The sequence below is a fragment of the Varanus komodoensis genome, unplaced genomic scaffold (assembly GCF_004798865.1).
Source record: "Varanus komodoensis strain SLA01 unplaced genomic scaffold, ASM479886v1 scaffold67, whole genome shotgun sequence".
Taxonomy (NCBI): Eukaryota; Metazoa; Chordata; class Lepidosauria; order Squamata; family Varanidae; genus Varanus; species Varanus komodoensis.
Window position 1 is genome coordinate 991,496 of NW_025336308.1, and position 23,119 is coordinate 1,014,614.

At 45.0% G+C, this 23,119-nt stretch overlaps 1 protein-coding gene across 1 annotated transcript in view; it reads right to left on the bottom strand.

Moving 5' to 3' along the window:
- Positions 1-2,260: 2,260 nt before the first annotated feature.
- TMEM266 (transmembrane protein 266) overlaps positions 2,261-23,119 on the bottom strand; it is a 70,283-nt gene continuing 49,424 nt past the window's right edge. Inside the window, exons 9-11 of the mRNA XM_044450601.1 lie at positions 20,123-20,312; positions 7,196-7,258; positions 2,261-4,030 (exon numbers count right to left, since the gene is read on the bottom strand). Of these exons, the coding sequence (XP_044306536.1) occupies positions 3,423-4,030; positions 7,196-7,258; positions 20,123-20,312 (861 nt within the window). The 3' untranslated portion in view covers positions 2,261-3,422. The remainder of the gene's footprint in view (positions 4,031-7,195; positions 7,259-20,122; positions 20,313-23,119) is intronic.

The following is a 23,119-nucleotide window of genomic DNA, read 5'->3' on the forward strand; positions in this document are numbered from 1 at the left end:
TTGCACTTAGAAAGTAGACATGGACATTTATATCTGCATTTTACATTCTTGAAACGGGTGGCTGATTTAATGATTTTGTACTGCAGGTAAGTCTTCTCATAAGAGCACTAATACGCTAGTAGTCATTCCTAAAACTAATCCTTGGACCACTAACACACTGTTGATTGTTTTGTGGGTAGAGAATCTGGAGGGACCTTAAGAATCATTTTAAGGCACAAGTCTTGTTATTAACTTTGGTAACTTTGTAAAACCAGGAGAGTCATAAGAGGATTTTCTGTATATAAGCAGGAGGAGGATTTTCTGCTTTTGCTTCTGCTTTTCTTCTCTGTATACAGGATTTTCTGTATAAGTGGAAGAAGAAAAGCTGTTTTGTGAATGTTTTGGTACTTAGACTATAAATAATGGTGCTGCATCAGCATCCACTAAATATGCAAGCTGGTATAGTTGTGTTTTTGTCCTATCATGCTGTAGACCATGGAATTAAGAGACCTATGACCACAGTGGACCAAAGATTTTTGGCTGCCAGCTTGCCTCCCCACAGATCGCACTGTAGGAAACACCGGCAGGTTTCTACCTGGGACAGAAAAAGCAAGCAAGCACCTGCCCCACCCCAGCAGTAAAAACTATTGTGGTGATCCTTTTTCTTTACGATACCCCAAATGGCAGGCCCTCCTTGTGGCTTTCACATCCGGAATGGATTTCATCCCTGAAAGATTTTTTTGCTAGCTAGTATTAGGACAGGAAATAGATTTGAGGCCATTCATGGTGGAGTGTTGTGCTAATTTTTTTAAACATTTCTTCTTGGGCTTGTGCTTGTGCCCAGTGCGACTAGAATGCTTTGCTCGACTGTGCTGGTAGGAGTTGTCACTACAGAGACCCCTCCAGGCCTGCCTCCTTAAGTTGCAGAATTATGCATGTGCTTCTGTTTTTGCTGTAGTTACTGTTCTCAGCATTTCTAAGTCTGAACTTTATCTTCTAAGGTGTAGCTGCTAACCTTCCAATATTGTTTAGCTAATAGAATACTTGTTCTTTTGTAAGTACAGAAGCTTTTAGCACTCAAATTATAATATTTCTAGGGTTTTTTAAAGTAATGGATGGAGCGCCTGAGGTTCTTAAAAAAATACCAAAGCTAGCAGTTTTGGTGTCTCCAGCATTGTAACAAGAGCTTCAGCAGGAGACTGTGGCTAACGAGCCCACAGAGGTCTGTTGGGGTCCTTGGGAAAAGGTCTTGAATGCAGACACACGTCACATTCTTGATTTTCTTTCCCACTAAGCCCAGCTGTATCTGAATGGCCACTAAGTTCTCATTTATCGTGTGCTCATGCCTTCTGCTCCATTATGATTTGCGTCTTTATGACATACATATCAGCTGGGCAAAGCGGCTGTCTGCCCTGGGATTTCTGAGTTAGTAGACCTAACCTGATTGTGACACGATCGGACAGTCTACATCTCAAAGGGTCGGGGTGGCTGTTAGCTGCTCCAACCAGAAAAAGAAGCCTCAGAGACTGCCTGTCTGTGGTGGTCAGGCTTAGGAAGATAAAGAAACCGCAACGTTGGAGGAAACCAGGGGGCAGAAAGATGCACAAACCCGCCACGTCCGCAGACAGGAAATACAGGAAGGGTTTGCAGTAAACGGTGCGTATCTGGCACAGCGATACCTGGATCTGACAGACTGTTCCGGCTGCTGGGATCAGAATGGGACCATTGCCTTTTAGGCTCTCACTGGCGATATTTAGTTACAGAAAATATAGGCAACCTATGGAAGGAATGCTTGATATTGTGCAAGGAGGAAATGTATGGAATGTTCTATAATTGCTCCTGTGTTCTCAGCCAGCTGAAATCGATCGATAGTTCTCAGCTGATGCCTTCCAAAGAAGCAAAGAGGTACCCTTCTCCCTGTTCTGTAACTTGAATGAAGAAGTATAGAAATTTTGACAAGCGCAGCACACCTTCAAAGGTGGGCGATTCATTCTGACAAGGTCCTTTCTCCTGTTGCTAAAGCCTGCATAACACAAATCTCCTTATGAGATGCTTAAACGTTTCATGAAAGGCTACAGAATGTTACTATTTAGGTTTTCCTCCATATAAACTCGTGGCAGGGACGGGTGCCTCCTTCCAAGGGAAATGCAGCCACCATCAGAATGATGGTGAACTTCTGAAGTCATGATTCTAATACAGTGGGCTCTTTGTTCACGTGGACAAGCCCCTAAAGGCTGGGTGAGGAGCCCCAGTTTGGTTCCTAAAAGGGTGTCCTACATTTTGTTTTTAAACTTGCAATTGTCTTTAACCTTACAATTGCAGGGAAACTTACAAAGTCCCTTATGTCATGGCTAGAGAGTCCTTATTGACACAGTCTATAGGATCAATAAATATCGGGGACAATGATCAAACACTACTGCACAGCATTGGAACTCCTTTGACTTCGTAAACACATACAGATCATATTATTAAGTTGTCTCGTAAAGGAGAGCACGACAAAATAATGCTGCTGGGGGCAAAAAAAACCAAAGGCCACGTTGGATTCTTCATCTGACCCAGGTCTGCAAAGTAACTTTAAAAACACACACATGCAATTCGGAAGATAATGTGTTCGTCTGGACATACCAACAAAGAAATGAAAAAAATGAACTGGTTCAAACTACAGTAGGTTTAAATTCCTTCTTACATATAAGTATGAAATCAAAAGCTACCTCCGTATGACCAGCAGTATTGCTAGAAAAAAATGAATGTGCGTTAAGATTCTTTTTAAAAAAGTGTTTTTAATTAAAACCATATCTGTAAAATGTCCCTTTTCATTCTGTTTTCTTGAAGGCAAGAACTTTCGTTTTGTCAAAATATTTTCCCCCAAAGTTCATGCTAAAAATAAAAAGAGATCACATTTTTTTAAATTTCTTTGATTTGCATCATTCAAAGTGCTCCTTGAAAAATGTATTTTTTCTTCTCCCCAGGAAGAACAAAAATAATTGCCATACTTATACAAAGGGGTTCAGAGCTGTCATGTACAAAGGGAAACTTGTAAGAAATTGTAGGAGGAGATAAGTTTATATCTGCTTGTACCATACCCTGCTGAAACCAGACCTGACAGAAGATTGTCCAGAGTTCATAAAAATTGTGGGATTTGTGTATGCTTTTTCCTAAAAAACGAATAAATAAATAAATAAAAATAAAAAATTAAGAATCTATGCATCTTTGAGGTCATTGTTTTAACAGAGTAGTTCCCCTCCCTCCATCTCTACTGGCGTGAAGCCGAAGGGCTTCAGATGGTAGAAATGTCAAGTTTTTCGTGCTGGCTCTCACAACTCATGCATCTTTTAAAAAATGAATTTTCAGTTTATTCCAATCCACACAAAGGGCCCCATTCTGGGGTGGTTCTGAGGATCTCAGCAAGAGTTTCTGAAGGACCCTCTGGTTTTTCAAAACCCCTATGACTCTGGGACCCTGTTTAACCTTTGCTCTTTGGATTCCAAAGATGTATACCTGTCGATCACTTGTGCATTTTGCTGGAAGTGGATCACCGGCCTTATCTGAAAGACACCAAAGCTGTCTTGGTTCTTCTTGTTGTAGATATTTACCCGATGCTCTAGTTCAGGGCTGCCTTTGGTCGACCCCGTCGGGCTCGGAAACTTGAGGCTCACCAGTTCGAGGCCTTTTTGTGTCAGGCAGGAATCCTCGGACAAGGACGAGAACAGTTCTTGCACGACGGCGTGGTTGACCCTGCTGTGCGTGGACGAAGGCTCCACCTGAGCACGCTGGGCTTCGTGGCAAGCCCGCTCCAAGGGGCAATACTCCGACGACTCCTCCCGGGTTGTGCTGCAGTCTGTGGACGAGCCAAAGGTCTGGCTGCTGTCACTCTGGGCTCGGGTGACAGAACTGCCCGTGGACCTGGAGGCGACGCTGGTGGACAGTCCGCTGTTCCCCAGGAGCTTCACGGGCACTTCTACGGAGAAGAGATCGGAGGAGATGTTGGGTTGGTGCACGTCAATGGCGGCCGTCGTGATGATACAGATGCCCCCCTCGGGAACGCCACTGTCTGTGTTCAAAGAGCAAAAGGCGCACAGCGTTACAGTGTCCCCCCCCTCGGGCGCTGGCGGACAGAGCAGTTCCGGCTGTCCGGAGAGGCATTCCTGGGAAGCAAGGCCTGCCTCCGAGAGCCATCCCCCTCTGTGAAAATTAAGGTGTCCTGGGACAATTTTCATACAGGACGGGTAGAAATATTTTAAATAAATAAATGCATCTATGAGATGCAAAATCTTGGCATCTGGCCGAGAAGAGAGGCTTGACGGTGTAATCGCTAGACATTCGGATATGGTTTCTCTCTGTAAGAAACAAACTCCTCACTTCAGGATGGCTTACAGCCAGGAGACATGACCCTTACGTCCGTATATGCCCGACCGCCCCTTGAGATCTGCGGGAGAGGCCCTTCTCCGGGAACCCTCCATGAAAGAAATTAGGAGAGTAAGTACTCGGAGGAGGGCTTTCTCTGCGGTGGCGCCCAATCTATGGAATGTGCTCCCCAAAGAGGTCTGCCTGGCACCGTCGTTACTGGTTTTTCGGCGCCAGGTAAAGACCTTTTTATTTAAACGTCATTTTAATTGTTAAAATACATGATCTGGCCAGGGCAACTTCTTCTTCCTTCTCTTTTCTCCTCCTATATTCTTTATTTACTTATTTTATACTGTTAATCTTAATTTTATATTATTATGTTTGTATCTCAGTGTATTTTTTGTATTTTTGTATTTAGTGGTAATTTATTATGTTCTACTGTATTTTATGTGTTGTAAGCCGCCCCGAGGCTTTGGCAAGGGGCAGCATAGAAATAATAATAATAATAATCATCATCATCATCATAATCATAATCATAATCATAATAATAGTTCAAATACCTGCGATCCCAGTGGAATTTAATTTTGGGGAACTTGAATAGGGTTGCAGCCAGAGGCATGTTTGGGAACTTGGTTTCTTTTCTTAAGGAAGTGGCTAGTCCTCATGCTTATGAAGACAAACATGAAAATGTTGCTTGTCATCAGTACAGACATCTACAGAGTATCTAAATGAGATGGCTGGAATTTCCCAGTCCCCCTCAGCACAGGCCTAAGCTGCCCCTTTGCCCAAGGCATGCTTTCTGCCTAGCCTTAAGCCAAGTTCTTGTTTTATTTTAAGAGAGAGCTGACCATTATTATTTTTAAGCAACCACCTGTGAAAGCTTTAAAACATCACAAAAACAGCTTCATGTTTCATTCAGTTACATTTTGGAAATGGGCAAAATGAGTGCCACATCAGTGTCCGTGGAGCAAACCTGATGAGGTCACAGTGGAAGCACACAGATCTTCGAAATCTGGAAGTTAGCTTTCACATTTCAGCCTTCAAAGTGCAGCGAGATTTGCATTTTAATACTTTCATTATTAGGGTTGTACTAGAGGCATGGAAAGAATTAACTCTTGGTTCAGCTGTGAGACAGAAACCGCCCTATGAGAGCTGAACCTATACATCCATATATGCCCAGTCGCCCCCTGAGATCGGCGGGAGAGGCCCTTCTCCGGGAGCCCTTTTTATTTAAGCAACATTTTAAATGTTAATACTACTGAATTTTATCTGGCCAGGGTGGCTTATTTTATATTGTGTGTATATTGTATTTTAAATTATTTTAAATTATTATTAGTATTTTAATATGTCTATTTTAATTTATGTGGTTTTATTTATTGTTGTAAGCCGCCCCGAGGCTTCGGTGAATGGGGTGGCATAAAAATGTTTTAATAAATAAATTAATAAAAACCTTGTTAAATTTTTCTTAGTCTACAGAATTTGAAGGTTTTGTGGCAGAACTTAGAATTTAGAGATCTCTCTTCTGATCTTGGTTGGAAACCAGAATAGCCCCTAAAAACACTCCACTGGGAACAAAAAAAAGGAAGTTTTCCTAATGCAATTTGGCCCCCAAATCTGCCAAGCTGCTTTGACTCTAGGCCATTAAAAGCAAAAAGGTGAACAAATGGCTGCCTGTGATATATGAAATTTCACAACGCTATTTGCCAACCTTTTATGCTGTAAGGATTTTCTATGTACGAGGCAGAAGCCTAGGGAGGGAAATCCATTTGGATATGACCTAGTGACTGCCGCTCTCATGTTGGTCTTCTCTGGTGTTGAGTTGTTTTATCCTTCATTCATTTCATTTAACCCCTTTAAAAGCTTCTCAGCATGAGGGCTTTCTTAGCTTGACGCACTGATTCCCCGGGGAGTGACGTTTGCCGCCCCCCATTTCCATTTGAGACACAGTCTTCTTAAAAAGAACAATTCAGACATCGAAGTGCACCTGGATCTTCATTCTGGGTGGCTTTCATGTGAATTTCAGCCACAGAGGTTTCGAGAGGTCCCTACTAGAAACCAGTCGGAAACTCTTGGATGAGAGAGGCTTAAGTCCAGTGGAAAGTTGCTCTTGCAAAACCTCACAGAAGCGAAGTGTACGATGGACACTTAGCCTGTCTATTTTTGTGTCCTTACAGACGTTAGCCTAACACCACCCTTTTTAATCTTTGGCACCAAGAAAAGCCCTTTTCATTCTCTTAAGCCCTTTTGCTCAATTATATTTCACTTTGTATATTGCATTGTGGATTACAGTTGTGTTTTTCAACTTCATTTATCTATGTGCTTGTTTTAGTTTTGGGTATCTGCCGCTTTCTTATTTTAGTCTCTGATTTGAAATGGTTTTAAGTTAAATTTCTGCTGTTACATTGTACTTGTGATTCATTGTATTTTTGGAATTAAAGATTTTATCGCTCTTATTTTGTTTGTATTGGTGCATTCCCTGAGGAGTCTAGGCTGTACAGTGATACTAAATTTAATAAACAAAGAAAGCTTGGCCCAGAACCTGTTTATGATTCCCAGAGGTTGGTCTCGGAATGTATGGATAATAAAAAAGGGGTTGCCTGTGACTTTACGCAGAATGTTTTTCACTGACTGATATGCCCTACCTTTAACTAAAGAGATTTACAAATTGTCGATGCCACTTCCAGGTAGGATCAGCCCAAATTTAGGAATCAAGCCTTTCTTTGGAGTCCTATCCAAGCTCTGGAGCTCCAAGGAGGCCTCTCCAATTGTCTGATTTCTCTCTCTGGCTTTTTCTTCATGATTCATCATCTTAGCCTCCACTAAGAAGTAGATGCAAATCCATTGAAGTCAAAGTTTCAAAATTCAAACTTACCACTACTGGGTTCGTTGTAGTATTGACTGATATAGTTGTTCATATCATCTTTAACCATGGCCTCTGAAAACATAAAATGGAAATTATCAGCAGCAAAACTCCAGCCATGCGCTCGAGTATTAAGTTCCCTAGTGTGTGGATCCATAATAGCACCACTATATGGGAGAGGTTTAGAATCACTTTCATGTGTGGAGCGAACACACATGTGTGCATACTATGTGTTTGGACACTTTAAGGCCACACTTAATTCTATATATTTTAACACCCATTCCAAGGAAATCAATACATAAGTGTGATGTTAGATAAGAAAAAGCACTTGTGCCGTTCTTCACATAATAGCGAACGTGAAATTTGCCTGCAAAGATTATTTCCATGTTAATGGTTGGTTAATTTGTGTGCTTGTTAAAGACAGAGAGAGGGGCAAAACTCAAAAGCTTCTGAAGTTCATTGCTTGGCATTTTATATTCTTATACTTCCTCCCTTCAAGTCTTTGTTTCATTTTTGAGAAAAGTAGAATCTAGGTTTTCAAGCTAAATTAAAAATTAAAATTCATCCATGAGCAAACTTGCGACTTCCAATTTCAACGTGGGATTCCAGCAAGGGAAGATTTTGGACTTACCTTCAAATAGTCAACCAACGCATTCACCCACCACATTTAGTGACTGACATGGTTCTTCGGGATTCAACTTGAAATAACAGGCCCCCATCCTGAACCTTATCATCATTCATGAATGAATACCACCAACAGAAAGAAATGGGAACTCTCTAAAAGCTTGCTTTGGAATCAAATGTAGACGGACAGGGGTCTAGAGATGTACACATACAGCTCAAAGGGCTCCCAGCTCAGCCATGAACTGTTATCCTGTATTTTCTTGGGAATGTACAAGCCTTCTGGAGACCGAGAATGATGCGTGTGTCTTTTCCTCCTTTCCTACACAGGATCCCAAAATTCGTGTTGTTTCTCTTAGAGAAGGCTGGGAGGGATTTTTACCAATGTGCTGCCAGGCAGTTGGCTTTCCCCCCCTTTTTAACCATAACTGACTTCAGGCCGCAGCTGCTATAGCTCTAAGCCAGAAATGCTGAGAAAGCTGCCCGATTTTTTGTGCTGAATCCCTTTTCACATGTACGTGCACGCACACACACACGCCCAGTGAAAGCAATGGCCCTCGACTACAGTCGCCCTGTAGAAAGAGCTTCCATTTCACTACCTTGGGTCAAGAGCTGCTGAGAGACCTTATGGAGTATGACTGTGTCTTGTGAATGGTCCTTTTAGAGCAGAATGTGCTACCTCTACACTACTCTTGGAAAAGAGATCAAAGGGAACCTCTACGGGACTGAGTCTGGAAAGACGCCTAAACACTTGCTGGGAGTTCACACACAAGCAAAAGGAATCTCTTGCAACGACAGAGATTCCTGGAGAACAGCACTGGTAGTCGAAGGCAATGCTGGGGAAGAATATTTACTGACAATGGCAAAGATGCTCAGGGTAAAGTAGAAACGGAGGTAATGAGAAGCCACTTAGTATTTCTTGCTTTGTAAACCTTGTGATGAAACAGTTCAAAATCAAATGAGGGACAGTGCTAGAAGATGAGATTCCTGGGCCAGAAGGTACTCAGCTGGGGAAGAGTAATGGTGCCACTAGATCAGAATGGAAAGGAAGTCTAGTGGATGATGGGCACAGAGGACTGGATCGCAGAACATGAAACGTATGAATGCATTCATGCGCCGGGGAGCCAAAAGTCAGAAATGATGGCAGGCAATATCAACAAAATGAGCATTAAAATGGTGAGGGCAGCTCCGTCTGCCATTGAGGCCCAGTGGGACAAAGATGCCCACATATGCATTTATGGGGCCGGGGCTATGCCGTGAGAAAGCGGAGCGCAGTCATGCATGGTTTTTCTTTCTCTTTCATGAGTCCAGTGGATGTGCTACTTTATGCAGCAAGACCTGAGACTCTGGAATTGGGCCTTGCAGGATGGATGCCCTGCCAACCTGGAGGAGGAGAACATCCAGGAAGACGAGTCGTAACGGCCCCGTGGGACTTCCAAGATGAGAGGCAGTGGGCTGCACTGTTCTCTTTCCACAGCATTCCCCGTTCTATAAAACAGCTCTGGAAGATGTCCAGGGTCCTTATAACGCATACATATTAATTCACACCAGGCGGCACAAGGTTGGGGCGAGCAAAGCACGGGCAGCTTTACAGAAAGCCGTCGGAAGAGTTCGGTCCTCCAGCTTTCAGTGAAAACAAAACTCATGTTCCAGCGCAGGAACTGAGCCTGATCTCAGGTTTTCTGTGGCACAAGTAAGAGAATAAGAGGACACACACTCAGGCCAAAAAGCCTGCCCACTCTGTGGCGTTTCGCCTACTTTAAAAGCAGCCTTCCCTTCCCTTTTAAGTGTTCTCTCGGATATTCTGTTTCTGGGGGGGGGGGGCATCAGGAGAGCCACCCCTGAGTGCTGCTTTCAGCCAGCTCGCCCAGAACCTCCTGGGGCTCAGCGGCTTCCAGCAGCCCTGCCTCCTTCGCGGCACACTGCGGTTTGCAGGTGAAAGAAACAGATGTTTCCGTGGCTCGCTCTCCCCCACGACAAGGCCTAAACCACCAAGCACTCAGTACCCGAAAGAGTGGTGCTCCGAAGATGGCAATCCGTCCTGACACTGGCAGGGAACACGGCCACCTTCCTGGTTTTACTGGCTCTTTAAAAGCTTTTTTGGCCTCCGCTGATCTTTAAATGCCTGCAGTCAGCGGTGGGCTCCCCACTAATGCCTTGTTTGAAAAGGAGCCCCGGCGTAGCTCAAGGCGATACCACCGGGCTGGGGCGAGATGCGGCGCGTGCTTCTCGGCGCGCTGCTGTTAAAATACACTTCGCCTCAGTCATCCATAATTGATACTCTAAATGCCGCGGAACCGACGGGGCGCTCGCTCGCTCGCTCGCTGCTCGGTGGGCCTGGCTGCGGAGAGGGCTGGGAAGCTCCAGGCGCCGTCCTTATGTAGGCTAGCGCGGAAGGGGCTGCAGCAACAGCCGAGCGGAGGCATTTCAGAAGGGCTGGACCTGCACCGAGCCGCTTGTCCTTGCGATCCTGGCAGAGAAAGTCTGCTACCCAGTTGGAAGTCGGAAGCGCTGTGGCTGATCCACGCAGCTCGTGTGATACAATGTGGGCACTGCTGATTTATTTACTGAATTTGCATACTGCCTTTTTTCTTCAAAGAACTAGGAGCAGCTCACATCGCACTCCTCCTCCTGCTCTCAACCTCACAACAACCCTGCGAGGTTGGCTGGGCTGAGAGTGTGACAGGCCCAAAGTCTCCCACTTGACTCCATGGCTGAGCAGGGACTAGAATCCGGATCACGGGAGTCCCAAACCACTACGCCACGCTGCCTGCCATCTACCATGCTGAAGCTAAGCAGGCCTGGGGCAGGCCTGCGCTTCGAGGGAAGACCACCTGGGAACCGGATGTCGCCACCTTGAGAGAGAGAGGGGCGATAATAAATAAATAATAAAAAAAGGACTAAAAAATTCTGGTTCTCAGGTGATAAAGCCCTGCCCTGTCCTTTTCCATGGGAACCATTTCTCAGTCTGTTACAGGATGAGAAACTCTCATGAAAACAACCTTTCAACATGAAAGGGACAAAGAACCTGTAGAAAAGAATGTGGACCAACACGAATTTTGTGTTCGGAGTGCCAAAGGACTTTGAAGCAGAAATTAAAAATTTTCATCACGGTTTTCGTGCAGTTGTGTCCAAACAGGGAAAGCAGCTGTTCCAGAAGGACACATACAAACGCTGCAAAAAGAGAGCAGCTCTCGCGATCACAGGCCGACCTGGGTAACTTCCCCTGCGCGAGAAAACGAGTGGCCCTCCTGCAGTTCGCTGATCTTGCTTTTTCGCTGAACGGCGAGTGGTGAAGGGCTGCTGTTCTGTGGCAGAGCAGACACCCGGTATCCGGACGGCCTGAGATTTGATCATCTCGCGACCCCGGCGAGCCACTGCACCCAGCCAGTCCTGGCACTGTAAGTCGGCACTGGATCTTCCTACGGCAAAGACCTAGGAAACGCCCTTCCGGCTTTCTCTTCCCAGGTAATGCCAGTTTTGCAGAGTTCTAATGACATAAGCTCAGCTCACGCCTTTGCAAAGCTCGTGCTGCTTCCTGAGTACGAAGCACCAAGAAAACTTGGGCGGTGGATCCTTCGATTGCTTTACCCAGTGGGGTTCATCAGCAAACTTAGCTATCAAGTTAGCACCCATTCTGGATAGGTTCAGGACTATTGCTGCAGCAGTTTCTGATTCAGGGCATTTATCCTTCCTTCGCCCTTAAAAACACCCCCCCCCAAACATTTCCATTGCTCCTGTCGAACTCTGCCTGCTGGGATTGAATTTCCTTAGACAAGTACGTTATTCTTTCTTCAGAGCAAAATATCTAGAAGTCTATAGCTTGTCAGGCTTGTAGCCTAGCATAGCTAAAAGTCCCAATGCGAGAACTACCAGACATCTGTATTAACAAGTTGAGACATTGCATTACCCTTTAGGAACCTGCCTTATATAGTTAAACCATTGATCTCTGAGGCTGGTTTTATCATGCTTTTAGTCTAAGTCTACATCGCTTTTTTTTCTTTGTTTGAATACTTGTATTTTATGTTTTTAATCTATTGTCCATACCCAGAGTACTCTTGGTGACTGGACAGTTTAATAGGTCAGTAAAGAAAAAATAAATAAATGCATTGATCCATCAAGCTCAGCCTTTTCAAGCGTGGGGTCTTCTAGGCATTTTGGATTCCAGCTCCCAAGATTCCTGACTTTTGCCATTCTGGCTGGAGCTGGTAGGATCTGAAATCCAACAAATCTGGGAGGCTCCAGGCAGTGAAGGCTGAGCTGGCCTAAAAATCATCAGGGGAGGGGGCAGCTGTCCAGGTTTCCTGACCAATGTCACTTCCACTATCTGGGAAGGGCAGGGATTAAATTGGGCTTTTGCCTGCCAAGCAAATTCACCAGTGTGCTTTGGATATGTGGCAGAAGCAGCATAATTTATGCAAATGATCATGTGCCATTTTCCTTTTGTTAGCAGAGACTGCATTAAACCCCCGACATGCAGAGGCTGATAGGCTTGTCCTTTGCTGATTTAAGCATTTAAGCACAGGGTGTTAATGAAACCGACCCAGCAATATATGAAAACAAGGGTTGCAGCAATCAGAGTAATTACAATTAGCTGGATTCATGCTTGGGTCACTCAGATGTGGTCCCCATTCACTGAGAAATGGTTTTTAAAGTCTCGTCCACACACTTGCATAAATCGCACTTGCATAAATCGCAGTCGGGAATGCAAGTTAAGGTGCTCCACTGTTGTGATGCAGGCATCAGAACACAAAGAAAGGCGCAGGGCTTTGTGTTCAGACTTGCTTTTGCTGATATGCGTATTGAAGAAATTGACTAAAAGACATAAATTAAATGGGCTAAGATGACTTGAAGAAGCAGGGGACAGTCAATGAACAAAGTAAACACTATTGTATAGTAAACAGGTTTTTTTCCTTCCTTCCTTTTACAGATTAATATTTTATATTGTCTCAAATGCTAAGCTATTGATCTGATCTTTCAATTGGTAACTTTTAGCTAACATAAAAATACTTTTCTAGGGTAATTGATTAATTCATTAACATATTAATGCCTTCTACTAGCTTTATTTTGTTTTAAGATGACTAAATGATTACACATTTTTATACTGCAGCTGCATAGGTTTTAGTTGAAGCTTGAAAAACAAACTCCTTTAACTTTGTGAAACCAATTTCCCTTTTGTGAAGCGAAGAGTTGTCACTGAAGCATCAAGCCTTGGATGAAAAACCAGGCTAATCTCATCATTACCTCCTTGCTTTTGGCTGCATTATTGCGACTTCATTTAATAAGCAGAACTAGATATCTCTGGAGACGACGTTGAGCAACAGAAGTTCCAGGACTTGCCACAACAAGTAATTGTTTTAATGGAAGAAGAGACAATGTCATATGGGCTGCAGGAATTAAGAAGAAACGTGGGGGAAGGGGAAGAAACTAACATGACTCCGGCTTGCTCCACAAAATAGACGGTGGCCGGGAAAGCACGGAACAACCAAAAAGCGCTTTTCTTCACCTAATCCAACAGCTTACAAGATCTGAGTCTTAATATTGAAGCAAATTTGAATTTGCACACCTGTTGAGGTTAAAAATGAAGCTGGAAAGAGAGGGCTTCTCTAAGAAAGAAAGAGTGGAATCTCGGATATTATATTATGGGAAAGATTAAAGGATTGTAAAGGAAATGTTAAGGGGATGTGAGTCATTACGATCTTGGCATTCCACAAGGACTTTCATCTACAAAGTTTAAAGGGATTTTTTATAGGAACAGCAAAATGGATAAGGGCTGTTCGGACTAGTCATATCGGACTAGTCAAGGACTTTGTTTAGACCCTTCCTCTAGACAAAACTACCTCTGCACAGTCATCATTTTACAAAAAGGCAGGGAAATCTTCTCCCTGAATGTGGAGCAAAATTTCGGCAGCCCCAGTTGCTGCTGTTCAAAGCTTACACAATCCACATAAGGCATAACTGACGATCTGAAAGTGACCTCTGGTACCTGGAGCTGACCTCAGCATCGGCTCGCATCGAGGAACTTATTTTCCCATGTTTTTCGATCCTCTGCAAATTGTTTAATGCCGTTTCGTGTTTCTTTCTGCAGGCTGCTTTTTATGACGATGGTTTTCCCAGTTGCAATGTATGGCTGTGAAAGTTGGACCATAAGGAAGGCTGAGCGCCGAAGGATTTGAGGCCTTTGAATTGTGGTGCTGGAGGAGACTCCTGCGAGTCCCTTGGACCGCAAGGCGATCAAACCGGCCAGTCCTAGATGAGATCAACCCTGACTGCTCTTTAGAAGGCCAGATACTGAAGATGAATCTCAAATACTTTGGCCACCTAATGAGAAGGAAGGACTCCCTGGAGAAGACCCTAATTCTGGAAACAATTGACGGCAAAAGAAGGGGATGGCAGAGGATGAGGTGGCTGGATGGGGTCACTGGGGCAGTTGGTGTGAGCTTAGGTGGACTCTGAGGGATGTTGGAGTACAGGAAGGCCTGGAGGAATTGTCCATGGGGTCATGATGGGTCGGACACGACTTCGCGACTAACAACAACAACAAATAAAAAGATGCCCATCTTTTTGCTTCATTAAAAACATTCTGCTGAATTTAACCTTTGGTAAGCTGCCTTAAGAGCTTGTTGCAGGTGCACAGGAGAAATTCGGAAACAATAAAAGTAGAGATTGAATTTGCCCAGATTGCTCGGTTGATTCCCAATTCATGGGATATCAGCCATGTGGTCTGGGCCCACACACACATACCTTATCCGAGTGTCTCACCTGTGCAAATTGCCCAGCGCTGGAGAGGGAAGGAAGGCCCTGACCCTCACCCCCTCACCCTTGTTTAGGACAGTGATGTGTCCAATGACAGAACACATCTTTGCATCTGGAAGACACCAACCTCAATCCTCATATCGGGTGCTGAGAACAACATCTGGACAGCTCCTGCTAGTTGGACTATTTGTCCACCTGACAGAAGGCATGTCCACCTAAGCCTTGGGTGCTTTTTCTTCTTCATCCTTAAAAAAACTAGCAAACACGGATGACCGGAAACAGAATGACTTCCGTGAATTTATTTGGTCCCATTTTAAGGTCTTCAGTTTAGAGGGCTCCCAACCTATCTTGCATCATGGATCCTGTGTGTTCGTTGTGTCTTGTGTATGCGTTGTTTGTTGTCTGTGTGTTGACCAACAGCATTGCAACAACACATGTTCTACAGAGCTTCCACACTTTTATATTTTATAAATATATTTTAGCTGATGGCATTAAAAAGTTGGTATGACACTAGGAAAAAGGCATCGCCAAGCAAGGGGACTGTGTAGAAAAGTGACGTGATTTGTTTTCGAAATCCTTAATAAATAAGAGTTTTAAAAAGTGCTGAAACTTTATGAAGGACCCTCGTATTTTAAAACCCTTGCAGGTAGCCAGGTTGGTCCGCCAGACAGGATAAAAAGGCCATCAAGCTCTGTTCTCTTTTATTAGGGTCAACTAATATGCCACAAGATTGCGATGAAGATGAGGAGCTCTTCTGATCTGCTCTTGTTGGGAGTGAGCAGGATTTGGGAGCTTCAAGGACAGCTGGCTGCACTTCAGAAGAACCAGAATGCGAAGCAGAACTGGGGAGACTGGGAATGTGGGCCAAGCTGGACACTGGGAAGAGAGAAGCGGAGATGCTCATCTCAAGGCCAGGCTCCCCAGGAGGGAGGAGGGTCCCTGGGAACATCCCAGATGTGGAAGTTTCCCGGCTTCAGCCAGTGGGGCACGGCTCCTGACCGCATGACGTGCCTCCAGCAGAGGAGGGTGGCCCCGTTGGAGGAGGGGGGGTCGCTCTCAGAAGGCCCCTCCCAAAGGGAAGGGGCCCAGGCATGCTCATGAGAGTTCCTGGAGGTGAACACAAGATCGAGCTCAAGCTATCATGATCCAGGGTTCCTCCTTCAAGCATTCAAAAGCCACAGACCTTTTTCTGTTCTTTGTTGACCAAAAAGCACAAAGCTCTCAGAATGAATCTCTGAGCATGCACAGAGCGGTTTGCTGAACCCAATAATTAGTCTAATTTTATGATTTTGACTGAAGACGTGTTTTGGAAAACTTGAATGTTTCTATGACACATTATTTGGCCCTAGAGAGGACTGGGGGATTTGATCTTTGGGGATTCCAATGGGAACTGACCTCATGTGTCACTCCCAGGTGAATGTGCATATTGGAACGTTGTTATCTCCTGCTTCCTGAATATTCTGATACAGTCTTTGGTTCAAAAAAGGACGGAAATATATTCAAAATGTGCATTTTGAGAGAAAGACATGTATATCGATATAAATACAAATTTGAAAGGGCACTTTAGCAATTTGAAAGAAAGCTTACAAATTTGGCATTGACTAGAAATAGACTAATTCCCTCATCCTTCCCTGGTCTTCATAAAGAAAAGATAATACCTTCCTGTTCCTTTTGGAAATAATTCACTTTAAAAATAAATTGCAAGTATGAATTCAAAGTCAGATGTGCTCTTTTGGGGTTCAGCTCGTATTCCTCAGGTCTGCGGCTTATTCCATCGGACGGCGAAGCCTTGAGTTCCCCGATTGCACAAAGACTCATGCAAACACAACCAGGCAAACACGAGCAGCTCCCTGTGGAACCTTAACTTATGGACTGAACCATAAAAATATCATACGAAGGGGGGTGGAAGCTCAGCAGAAGTCTAATATTTCTCCTGGAATTTTGCGACCCTTCATGGTCAAGTAGCTGATGCTGAATGTCTCCATTGTTCCTTATGGGTAAAGGAAATATAATTGGCTTTAGAGAGAGTATCCCATTTCTCATGAATTAGGTAGTTCAGCTCACTAAAAGCCCATTGTTCATGGCAGAATTGCGGGTCTCCCGAACACAGAAGATTTTGAGGGACTTAGGAGGCAGAGTTTATCCAGCAAATCACAGATCTGCCTGTTTTATGCCACTGCCTTCCGAGACACATTTATGGACACTTTGCAGTTCCCCGGTGCTGTAATGTAATCGCGAATGGCTCAAACGCACGCAGGGGCTCAGAGTCAGGCCGCTTCTGACGTGCGAGGGATTAAGTGAATGGGGACTGGCCAGGGCGGTCCCGAAAGCAGGGCAAGCGGCACCGACAACCTGTCAGAGGCAAACAGGCACCATGAGATATATGGTCAGCGGAAAACACCACAAGCTTGGCATTTAAGAGTCCAGAGAGATGCTACTTTCACTACTGCTGCTTGCACTTCGAGCATCACAGAGATACTGGGCCCCAAATTATATTGGTCCGGGAGGCTTGTCCTGTTTCCCTGCAGAGACCAGGAGTGCAGGTATGGGAGGGGGTGTCACACGGAGGGGGGTCAAGACGTGTTTGCCCCTGTGAAGGAGGGCAGGATGCGTTCCAATGGAGCAAAGCTCAGGGAATCAAGGTTCAATTTGGATGCCAGGAAGGACTTCCTGACGGTTAGGACCCTGAGGGTAAGGAATGGGCTTCCACAGGAGGTGGTTAAGGCCCCATCGGTGAGGGTGTTTAAGGACAGGCTGGACATGCACATGGCAGGCATGTCAGGAGTGGAGCTGGCTGAAGCCAGGGGTCAGACTAGATGGCCCAGGAGACCCCTTCTGACTCACTCTGCTTCTATGCTTCCATCCTATGGTTCTAGATGAAAAGCCACATTCCACCAGTTCCCCCTGGTGCCAAATCTGTCTCTAGGCGATCCAAGCTCAGGAATGTCAGCACTCATAAAATGGGCAGATGGCTGGGGAGAGCCCCACTCCCAGTGGTAAAATGGGAATTTTCTAATCATCCCACAAAAGGAGGGGCACCCAGATCATGGCATGAGCTCCAGGGTTGCCCACATTTAAGGCAGTTCCGTTTCAGCAGAAGCTTGAGTGGAACTGGATTCTATGATCGTTTTAGTTTTCTGCTCTCCTATTGTTATGAGGTAGTTTTCAAAGTCACATCGATGTTATAAGCTTTGCCACAAGCTGCTTTTGGTCTCTTTTGCGGAGAAAGTAAGGATACACCCAGGCTATTATAAGCAAATGCCTGCTATGATTTCCAAACATTTAAAACAGAGGCTCAAAATACTTTCTTTCTCCTACAGCTATGAGGATTAGGACAATGCAAAGAGTCAGCTTTTTGGTATTCCACAGAAGCTATGATACAAAGCATCTGTACCCCTTTTATAAAAGAGAGAGTGTGGCAGTAACACACGCCAGGGTGATGCAACACGACGCAACATGGCCGTGCGAGAGGTGAGGGGGATGGTGGTGAGGAGCAGGGCCTTCTCTGCAGCTGCTCCCTGTCTGGAATGCTCTCCCCAAGGAGACTCGCCTGGTGCCTTCCTTCCTTTCTTTTCGGCACCAGGCAGAGACCTTCCTTTATTTTATTTTGTTAGAGTTAATGCCACTCGACCTTCTGTTTTGTATTTTTGTCTGTATTTTATCGACACCGTATTTTTAATATGTTGTAGTTGGTCTTTATCGTGTTTTATCTTGTGACTGTGAGCTGCCCAGAGGTGCTGTGGAAGAACTGGGCAGCATACAAATGTTTTTTAAGATGCTGATGATGTGTTCGAAATCCTGACAGAATCTGCTGAATGAAGCGGGTTGCATAGATCTTCTTTGGGAAAGGCCTTGAGTGAACCTTTGAGCCTCTCTCTGGGGCCGCTCAGCAATGGGATGGGATTTCTCCTCATCAGTTCACGGACTGAGATACTCCTCCTTCCTGCTTGGAGGGAGGCCTGGCCAGGCCTGGCTTGGCCTGGCTTGCATGCCAGGCCACACCACGCCACTTTGGAGTATCTTTCCTGATTTGCTATTTTTACTTCATTGTTAATATTGTCGCCTGCCTTGAAAGGCTTTTACTATACATGGGAAAAAAGAAAAGAAAAAGTAATCTATATCATGCGCTGAAGCGTCAGTAAGTCATTGAGTGTGGATGCCATGAAGTGTCCCATTTCCAGTTCTTCTGAGTGCCGCTGTTTAAGCCACAATCCTGTTGCCTTCACGCTTCCGGCCAGGCTGAAAACGCCATGGGCCATCTCTGTGCTCCAGAGATCGGTTGATTCAGAGATACTTGTGAATCAACTGCTAGCGCAGGCACATGTTTTTGAAGTGTAAAATGGATCCCGTGTGCAAATACCATGGACAGATCCGTGCCATTGTTCAAAAGACTGAAAATGGTACAGGAAAATGAGATTAAAGTGGAGGGCGAGACTCCCTTTTGTCTGAATAATTCCAGATGACAGCGCAGCCTCCCCTCTCTTGCACACGGATACCAGGGCATGAAGTCAGACTTGCTTCTGAGCGGGCTGTGAATTCTAAGCACACTTAAGTGTACTAATGTAACGTACAGTCAGTTACGAATGATTTATTTGGCTTGCAGTTTTGCTATGTTTTATGCATGAATGAGCCTCTGTGAGGAGATGCAAACATTACGCGCTTGTGGCAACCAGAAAACATTATCTAGAAAGTATAAAAGTTTAAGGCTGACTCTGAAAAGCGCAGTAATTTCAGCAGCCCTATTTAGAACTGTGCATCACTCCCGTCCATTCCTAATGTAACCCTCGAGGAGCACATGCATAAATTATAAAAAGTATTCCCACGAGGAAAGTGCTAAGAAATCTTATTAAAAATGGGCAAATGGATTAAGGATGTTTGATGCAAGCCCGGTTTGGAAAGAAGCATGCTAATGTAACAAGATTTCATCATGCAGAATCACTTGACCACACACTGCCTAGTGCAAGAAGAACTTACGGGATAAGAAGAATTCCGTTCTGACCCTCCTGCTGATATTAACTCATGCAACAGCAGTAATGGCTTCTAAATTTTGGGAATATCGGGGCAGGTGCAACAGCAAAATGAAAAGGAAGTTCAAGTGTGCGTTGCACAAAATCCAGAGCAAGCACCCACTTTCCAGAAGGCTTTTTAAATATTAATACAGATTAATGTTTGAAATATTCACGTGAACTAAAGAAGAAATCTTTCTTCTGTTCCAGAAGCAGCTATATCCATTCACCCTGAAAATCCAGATCCAACCAAATTCAATTCCTTTTGATACCAGGGGAGAGAGCAACACCTGGACTTAATCTATGAGAAATCGATGAGAGCTAAATGTATCTTGGCTGGATCATGGCCCGAGTCTGTGCAAAGATGCCAGAACTGCAGCGCATGGGTCACATTTTCCATCTTGCAAAGTACGCTCAGTGCTTAAAGTGAGAGCTACGGCTTATTCACCTCCTAGCGATTCCACACCAGCCCCACGGAACTGCGTGAGACTGTCTTCGCAGGCGTCGGCACCCGAAACAAGATTAATAGGGTTACGGAGCGGGTGCCCCCACTCACCTGGGGGTTGCCGCAGCTCCGTGATGTTCTCAGTAGCCTCATCGTCGGAATCGCCTCCGGCGGCCACCACTTTGTATCGGTTGCTGGTCTGTTTGTTCAGCATGTGAGGGACTTGCAGGGCGGCTTCTCTTTCAGCGGCTAAGTCCAGGTCTTGCTGAGCAAGGTGAGCGCGCAGTTGCCTGATCTCAAACTGAGGCCAAAGGGAGGGGAAAGAGGAAGCATGAACGGGATACGGAAGAACGCTGCACGCAAAGCCACTTACTGCACGATCGACGCTCAGCCAGCCGTCAGGAAACTCATCTGGAAGTCCGTGTTCGCGTTTTGTGTGACAGCTGCAGCACCACACCAATTCATCCAGATTTTAAAGGTCAATCAATGTGTTTGTTCTCGACATTTGTGTGTGGCCCAGGCGGTGCTCCAACCACGTGGTGTCACGGTGGCAAAAGCCACGGGTGAAGTGCGCATTTTAAGAACATAAACTTTTGTGGGCTGCAAACTATGTCGTCAAATATACGAATATACATATACGATGTGTATTTACCATGCATGGATATTTAGAGAAAAAAGGGAAAAGAGCAGGGCTACAAGACCATGAAATACACGAGGCACAAACTCAATTTCATGGCCTTTTGGCTATGGGAGAGGTTTCCACCCAATGAAATGGCCATTTCTAGGGGCTATAATTCAAATGTAAAAGAAATGTTTCCCTGTGCTTGCATTTTCTGTAGAATAAAGCTAAGAGCAATGTTTTATGGATGTATAAAATGCATTTCACAGGGGAATTGCATACAAAGCTGCATATTAATTGTAGAGCAGATCAAGAAATGGGTCAGAATAAGCGTACTTCAAACAGCTTGGAAGCTGTAGAAAACGCCACTCTCTGTTCCACACAACGTAGCTGTCTTTGAAAAGAAAGTTTACACGGAAATCGACGTGACCATCATGTCAGCTTTGAACATCAACACGTTAGTTTTTAAAGCTGCTAGGGAACCGTTTTTGCTCCTGGTCTGGCATAACACGGAGCGACGGACTATTTAAACAAGAAGCAAACATGTGTGAACTTACGCTGCAAAAGGGAGAGGAAACTCACAAGCCTGGTGCAAAGCAACAAAGCGTGGTTTTTAGTTACGTGTGCACAAGATCCATCCCCTGAGCAGACAGAGGGGTGGGCAATAAAAAATCCGGACACACGGCCTGATAAAGGGTAGCGTGACCAAGAACGTATCCCAGAAGCAACATGGACTTGGGGCAATCACAACATGTGGAGTTTAGCAGGTGTGAAACAGCTCCAGGAGGACTTCAAACTCAGCTCAGGAGCCTTACAACGGGACACGCTGCCCCTAGGCCAAGTCCATCCGCATTTATCTCATCTTTCTGGAGAAGTGATCTGACACCTCTCAGGTGTGAGGGCATCAGTGCGAACTCACCCTGTCTTAGCAATAAGGAGAGGCATATGCAAATTCTTGCTGTTGTAAAACTGCCACTGCAAATGAGGAACGAATGCACAGGGACTAAGGTCCGTTCCCACTGGGTCTATTGCCCATCGCAGGACCAAACCAGATCACATATCTGGCTTTTATAAGGAAAGTAGCTCTAACTTTGAGCCCATGGATTCGAAATGGAGCTGCTTTTGCCAATACAAACTTACAACACCTCGACCTAGAGAGCAGGTGGCAGGAATGCTTTGCATTTCAGAGACAACAGGCAGAATAACCTTTGCAGACAAGTATTTTGGAAAAAACGCGAAAATAAAAATGGCAGTGCTGCCATCTTATGGCCAATGGGCAAAAATACAGGCAAGGCAGACTTGTTCTCAGACTAAGCACCTGCCAAGCCAGGAATGAGCAGAAAGTGGGTCAGGAAGCACCTGTTGGCCTCGAGGTGATTCCCAGGAGAGCGACAAGGGTTCCTGATTCCCAACTGCCTAATCATAAGAAGGACCTGATTCATTCGGGACTTTAAATTAGGGTGGCAAATAAAGAAAGACAGGTGGAAACCAAGAATAGGCTTTTGGGCACGGGGTCTGAACTTCTGCCGCAGTTTGCCACCCACCAACTCTTTGTTCAGTTGGAGGTTCCATTAAAAGCAAGAACAGACCCTCAAGGTCTGGATTTACATATTTTGCAGTTCATGTGCAGCGTGTTTGCAAGTGGGTTTGGGATTTTTTTTTGTATACATGTACAAAAATGCTAAACATTCCTATGAGGCAGCTTTAAATTCTCCTTGAAGACCAGGAAACTAAAGCACACTCAATTATTCCCTGGGCACTGCATCAAGCAAGGATTAATAAAAAGCTATCAAAGGAGAGGGACGAATTATGGGCTGGAGGGAATACCTACATCTTATGGCTGGTTACCCTCTCTTGTCCAGGGTTTTAGAGCATATATTATAAGGACAGGGCGATCGGTCAATTGTATTGTGCTCCTTAATAGCCTCTAGCAACGGGGGATTAGCCCAGCCTCGGAGAGATCAATGGACACTTCAAAGCAAAGCTTGCCCCGGATTAACACACACTTTTGCATCAGGAGACACTGTAAGCAAGTGATTTACAACCTAGAAAAGAGGCAGGATAAAACCACGAGAAGGAAGGCCTTAGCCCTTGGCTAGGGTCAGGGGTATGCACCAGGGTAGGGTTAGGGTTAGGAAAACGGGGTGTCCTGGCATGATTCTGATGGTTGGAATGTGTTTAGAATGGGCAGAAAGGATGAGCAGCGCAGAAAAAGCTACTCTGGGAAGGCTTTTTCAAAATCGCCCTCTCTTCAATGGCATTTGAGCCCTGTATTAGGGTTAGGGGTGTGCACCAGGGTAGGGTTAGGGTTAGGAAAACGGGGTGTCCTGGCATGATTCTGATGGCGGGAATGTGCTTATAATGGGCAGAAAGGATGAGCAGCGCAGAAAAAGCTACTCTGGGAAGGCTTTTTCAAAATCGCCCTCTCTTCAATGGCATTTGAGCCCTGTAGTAGGGTTAGGGGTGTGCACCAGGGTAGGGTTAGGGTT